Source organism: Pleurodeles waltl, chromosome 8, assembly GCF_031143425.1.
Source record: "Pleurodeles waltl isolate 20211129_DDA chromosome 8, aPleWal1.hap1.20221129, whole genome shotgun sequence".
NCBI classification, from domain to species: domain Eukaryota; kingdom Metazoa; phylum Chordata; class Amphibia; order Caudata; family Salamandridae; genus Pleurodeles; species Pleurodeles waltl.
In genome coordinates this window covers 179713205-179719908 of record NC_090447.1, presented here as the reverse complement: position 1 = coordinate 179719908, position 6704 = coordinate 179713205, and the positions used below count along the sequence as shown (strand labels likewise).

At 41.8% G+C, this 6704-nt stretch overlaps 1 protein-coding gene across 2 annotated transcripts in view; it reads right to left on the bottom strand.

Annotated features, from left to right (window-relative positions):
- Window positions 1-1464: 1464 nt before the first annotated feature.
- The window catches only part of EPCIP (exosomal polycystin 1 interacting protein), a 228546-nt gene continuing 223306 nt past the window's right edge, over window positions 1465-6704 (bottom strand). For both annotated transcript variants that reach the window (XM_069204022.1, XM_069204023.1), the window contains exon 2: window positions 1465-4675. In XM_069204022.1, the coding sequence (XP_069060123.1) occupies window positions 3929-4609 (681 nt within the window). In that variant the 5' untranslated portion in view covers window positions 4610-4675 and the 3' untranslated portion in view covers window positions 1465-3928. The remainder of the gene's footprint in view (window positions 4676-6704) is intronic.

The following is a 6704-nucleotide window of genomic DNA, read 5'->3' as shown; positions in this document are numbered from 1 at the left end:
GTACGGGTTTGCTAGGTTTCCCTTGGTGCTGGCTGATCTAGAGGCCAAAATCCACAGCTAGGCACTTTGCAAAAAACACATCCGTTTTAATTTGAAAAATGTGATGCGTCCATGTTGTGTTTTGGGGCATTTCCTGTCACAGGCACTAGGCTTACCCACACAAGTGAGGTACCATTTTTATTGGGAGAGTTGGGGAAATGCTGGGTGGAAGGAAGTTTGTGGCTCCCCTCAGATTCCAGAACTTTGCAGTACCGAAATGTAAGGAAAAAGTATTTTTTGCCCACTTTTGAGGTTTGCAAAGGAGTCTGGGTGAGACAAACCCATTGAGACCCCCGCAGCAGACGGCATATTGCTTTTAAAAATCTACCATATCTGGAAAAAGTTACAGAAGAAAACATAGACAGAAATGGCTGTTTTTTCAGTTTAATTTCAATATTTTTTTAATTTCAACTGTTACTTTCTGTGAGAAAATCTTGGAACGATCCACACAAATGACCCCTTGCTGAGTTCAGAATTTTGTCTACTTTTCAGAAATGCTTAGCTGTCTGGGATCCACCATTGGTTTCACACCCATTTTTGGCCCTGGCTGGAAGTAGTCTGGAAGCCCAAAAAACAGCAAAAATGGGGTATGTCCGAGTAAAATGCCAAAACTGTGTTGAAAAATTTGGTTTTCTGATTCAAGTCTGCCTGTTCCTGAAAGTTGAGAAAATGGTGATTTTAGCACCACAAACTCTTTGAGGAAGCCATTTGCAGGGGGAAAACAGGTGCTTTCTTCTGCTACACTTTCTTCCCATTTTTCCCCCCAAAAAACAAATTCTAGCTGTATTTTGGCTAATTTCTTGGTCTCCTCCAGGGAAACCCAGAAACTATGGGTACCTTTACAATTCCCACAATGTTGGGAAAAAAGACCCAAATGTGGCATGGATAGTTTATGTGGACAAAAAGTTATGGGGCCATAAGCGCAAACTACCCAAATAGCCAAAAAAAAGGGCTCAGCACTGGCGAGGAGGAAAGGCCCAGCAGCTAAGGGGTTAATAAATCTGGGCCCCACTATCCACGTACTAAAGTCTGCAAATTAGCTAGTAAACCGCACCATGTCCGCCCTTGTATTAAGAATATGCTCTGTCTAAGCTAGGCAAGGTAAGCTGATCCTAAAACTGACTTACGTTTTGTGCTCTACAGTTGAAAAGATTTCTGATCTGATCAAAGTAACTGATCAACGATCCTTCACTGCAAAACATGACATACTAACAAAGTAGCTCACGACTGAAGCACCCGTTGGGAAAATCGGGTGAGACATGCAGGTCACAAGTTCAGCACATGGCAGGGCCAACTCAGCTTTTCATCCTTCCAAAATGCATAACTCGAGTATCGTTAATTTGGGAGACAGTGACACCTGTTTTTTAACAGACATTATAGTTGCTAGTTTTACATTTTCAGAAACAAAAGAAAAAAAAAAATGTTAATGGTTTGCTTTATTTATTTAATTGATTTTCAGTAATCAAAAGCTCTTGGAGATATTGTCTAATTAAACATTTAGGGTTATTTTTCATTTCTTTAACACTCTTCATTACTGTCCTTTTTAACTGGCAAGCATGAAAAAAACTGCAATTGTTGTGTAATAAATGTAAAACTTCCAAGTAAGGCATTCAGTGTAGATTTCTAAGATGCAGAACATATCCTCAAACACAAATTAGCAACTGACTCCTGAGGTGAAATGTACTTAAATGTGTGCAGGGTGGCATCGTTAGTGCGCAGTTCATATTAGTGGGTAAAGAGTAGGAACCATCCATTTGGTATCATGAACTCCACACATGGGCCTGTGTCGATGCCTGCATTTTGTTGCAGGCTGTCATATCCACCCCATGAACGCTCGTTGGCTGGCATGTGTCTAGCATGATTCCTGACAATGAGTGCATTGCCAATGTTAAATCATATTCATTCTTTTTTCCTTTATTGTTGATGCACTTATCAAAGCAACATTTAAAATCACATTTAATAACAATACATTACAATCTTCTTTCCAGCTAACTAACCCTCAACACTTATCGGAAAAATCGAATTAGTCTCACACAGCTCTATTACGAGTTTAAAATGTTAGACTCTAAACCTGAGTAAAGTGGAGAAAATAATTTTAAAAATCATGTGACCTGGAGAACAAGCCATTTGAACAAAACAGAAGTATATGATGCATTGGAAAGGCAATGTGCTACTTTAGCACCCTCCGCAAGCACAGCTTTTAATTTGATAAATAAAAACAAAATCTATTTCTGTGCTTCATTATTGGCATGGCATTTCTGTGCAATCAGTTGTGGTGCATACAAAATTGTGGTAAAGGGGTACCGCTCGATTACAGATAGATTGCACCGGTGCTTACACTTGTGTACCGCCATTTGTGTCAATCAAACTGTGCGAAAAGTCAACTTTCTACTGATCTTTCATTGCAAATGTAATTTTCCACTGGTCGGCCATTGTAATCGAGGGAAAGCAAATATACAACTCCTATCAGCAATTCTGCAATGCAGCAGTGATCAACTTCTGACAGCTGTAATTGGGTAAAATTATTTTGATGTCATACATAACCCATTAATGCACTTTCCGTTAAGTAACTGCAAGTGAATGTATTAGCTTTGTCAATCAATGTTCGTATTTATAGAAATTTTCTACATTGTTAAATGAACCTGATGTGCTGACATTAGACATATTGCTATTTTTGCATTAGCCATATCTTCCAAAAACTGTGGTTTATGGGTGTCCCCTTATATAATGCTGACTAGTTTGTCTAGCTATCTTTTTTATGGATGAGTGAAAAGACAGCCCCATCCACCAACTGGCAAAAGCCCTTAACAGTACTTATTTCCCCTCAGCCTTCTTATCAACCCACAGAGTTGTGTACGTCTGCACTTTTCGGTATGTGAATGACAAGTCAGCTACGTCCTGAGGTAGGCTGAAATAACTAGAGATTCAGCCAAGAGCTGGATCAACATTTTATACATGCGAATCTTACAACAATAAACCTCATCGTGGAACAAACTGAGATATTTTTCGTTTTAATTTGGAAGTGGGATTAATTTGTACCAAGGCAAATAGCTTTCAAATAAGAAAATCAGAGTGTTTTCTATTATTTGTAAATATTATGGGGCAGATTTAAGAAAAGTGGTGCTCACCTAGTGCAGCGCCACTTTCCTTGCGCCTCCTACTGCCATGTGTGCGCAGTATTTAAAATTCGGCGCACCATGGCGCAAGGTAGGAGGCACTAGTGTCAATTTTTCTTATGCTATTGATGTACTCTGCAGGAGTAGCGCCAACATTTTGTACTGCAGAGTACTTTGGGGCCCATTATAAATAATGGAAGCCCCCTTTTAACGCATCCTCTGAGCAGGCGTTAAAAGTGCCGTAAAAAATGACGCAAGGAAATCTCTTAGATTTCCTTTTGACATTTTTTCGGCCCCCGTGACAGATGAACGCCCCATTGCATACATAATGCCTGGCGCAGGCATAATGTGGCACAAGGGTTTACAAAGTGGCGCAATGCATGCATTGCGCCACTTTCTAAATATAGCGCAGGGAAAATGTCACTTTAGCGCCGCCTTAGCATTAAAAAAATTACGTGACTCTTAAATCTGCCCCTACTTTTATAGTGTCTCGACTTGTGATAGAAATATGCATTTTGATTTGTATACATTTTTGTATTTGAAACCAAAACTTTTGTTCTACAGATTACATAGCTCATGAGATTTCCTCCTTGGCATCTTCAGTGAACAGGACACTCTTAAGAATTTTAAATTGAGAATACCTAGGCTTGTGCCCATGTATATGTGTTGGATGCGAAACTGCACAGGCATCAGTGCACACTTGACACAATCCATACAAACTAACCAGAGTTGGTTATACCGGAATGTTTTCTTCATTGGGAAAAATAGTTGTCCTAGCAGTAAATGAATGTCACAGTATATGTCTTGTTGTGCACAGAAAAAACATTTCCATGAGGAAGATTTGGGAAATGTTCTTCAATGTTGGAAACGTTTTCAACACTGTAAGATTTCAATGAAGAGAATCTGTTGCAAAGCGCTGTATCCAGATATGCAATATCATATATTGTTTTTGTTCCAGTTGACAGGGCCTTAAATGCATTCAATGAGTTTTTGCCAAGGCCATTGTGTATTGTTAAACTCTGTTGAGTGTACCGAGCACCAGCAACACTTTGTATCCTAAGTCTTCTCAGCCCTAGTATGGGAACATAATTAGTTGAAAGTGGGGCTGATTCACACAGTGACAGCTTCAGGTCATGGACGAACGAAAAGTTCAACAACAGTCCCAGCGTCGGAGCATCCTTGAACCACACAGTGAGATCACTGCTATAGCTGAACCTGGGGATAGTTCTGTCTACAGTGTGGAGCAAAACAGTCTTGCAACTGCACATAAGTTGCGCCAGGTTGTACTCGCAGTCTGGGATGTCGGAGGAACAGCTGCAGTTGCGAATGTTGTTGTCCGCAGCAAAGATGAGCGTGCTGTTCTGTTGACCCAGAACCCTGCTACTTCTGGTGCAGAGTCCAAGGAAGACAGGCAGAAGGATGCAGCTGCTGTCGAGGAGGGCTTGCATCTTCATCCCAAATTTAAGATTTGTGCTTTCTTCTCTCAGGGAAACAGATCACCAGTCATCGCCCTGAAGGACCTGGGACAGACAAGCAGAGAAGTGTCGGGGTCAGTGCAAAAGGTCTTAGCTCGTGTGAGATTAAACATGAATTATCTGAGTATTGTGCTAGTCTAAAACATGGAACAGTATCATACTACTCATTTACAATATTACTTTTTAATCACTGAATCCTTGAGTGTAGTGAAAATCTGACGTGCTCATTCAAAATGTATTCGCAAAACAACATACAATCACATTGCACAGAGCTATAAACTGGCTTTTAAATGGTTGCTGTACTCCGACACCTGGGCTCTCCCTTACTTCTAGGGAATGGGATCTGGGATGACCATGTGGCAGTTTTGAAACTGCCTGGGATGTTAATAACCGGAATCTGTACATTTTGAGCGGAATTGCATACATTTGCCTCCTACACTCAATTTCTCACTGACATTTAGTCTCCGTGGGCACAAACCAGTCGGGGCACAAAAGCAATCTTTTCATCTTTCGGCCACAGCAAGCATACACTGGTGAGTTGAGGCAAATTAAGTTTTGTTTTGGTCAGTCGGCAAGGAAGACATATTTAATGTGGTCACTGTGTGTGATCTCATGTTCCCCAGCACACAGCTGCCCTCATCTTTATCCTTGTATCAAGTCAGCTGGTGAGTCAGGCAAGGCTGATGCTGAAAACTGGTGGAAATAAGTAAATGTAGTGAGAGAATGCTTATGGCGTGATACCGGGGTCATCATAAACATAACTTCATCTTAGTCCTATGTCTGACTTTCCTTTTGTTACCAAATGAGACACATTTGAAGGGAAGGGGGATAAAATAAACTGGAACATAACTGTATATTCCTATTCTTCCTACCCACATTTAGCATCCCTGGGCAAAGGTGCATACGAAGAAGAAGAGTACCTGCAGAAGGCAGGTAAGTAGACAGTTTTAGAAATATTGTTATCAAGTCAATGACACATAATAAGAATAAGTTCCAGTAGCAGTAGTGATGCACTAGCGCACAAGGTGTGTTAGTCCAGTAATAAAAGGGAGTAGAAGAGATGTAATTGAGTCCAGAATCGCTACCACAAAGATAGAACAAGCATTTTCGATGCAATGGGTCTCGCATTTGCTCGAGTTGGAGCTATTAGCGTTGTAAAGAAAAAAAACGCAGATCGATCGCGCTACGTTAAATGGAACATCGAGCCTCGTATGTTTTTAGTAGTTTACCGGTGCTGTAGAGGTGGGCTAAACACCGGAAAAGGCATAACGTGTGCATGTCTTTCACAAATTAAAGCAAGCAGGTTTTAAAAGGCAAGCCCACAAACCAATGTAAGTGACTGACATGACATGGCGTGGTTTGAAGCCCAAAGAGAGATTACAGAATGGACGGAGCACTTTGCGCTCGCACATAAGAAAAAAAGAGGGAAACTGGGAATGGACTTCTACACTGCTCACTGCCAAAACCAAAAGGTGCCTGGCCCCTCATTACGCGCTTGGATACATCTGACTTCTAGACAAGGTAGGAGATTGCGGCAGAAAAATGCCTGTGGTACAGGTGTAAGGTGGAATCAGGAGAAGAGGGAAACTGAGCTTGTGTCCTCCTGTGTAAATGTCAAAACCCTTTATTCCCTTCCTATATCCAGCTTACTGGTATCATGAGTGTAGACCAGGGATGGCTCCTCCGCTAAGGCGGAGGAGCATCGTCCCGCTGCTTTTAGGCAGAATGGGAAGGAAAAATAAAATCATAATAATGAATTGATATTATCATTTTATTTTCCTGGGAGCTGGATTAGGGCGGGGTGGGGCGGGGCTGGGCTGGAGGGGGCCGGAGGAGGACTGGAGGGACAAGTGGAGTGCACAATAAGTGTGCATGTCAGTTTATGGCCGGCCAAACAGACATCCACACTTTGCATTTCTCCACCCAGCTGTATTGAACAGCTGGGCGGAGCAAGTGCACAGGGTCCCACTCCCTGTGTGAGTGCCAAAGCAGGTTGCTCACACCAATCACGACACTGCTGTCATGCTGGTGACAGCAGCGTCGTGATTGGTTGGGAGCCTGTGTGCTGCTGGGA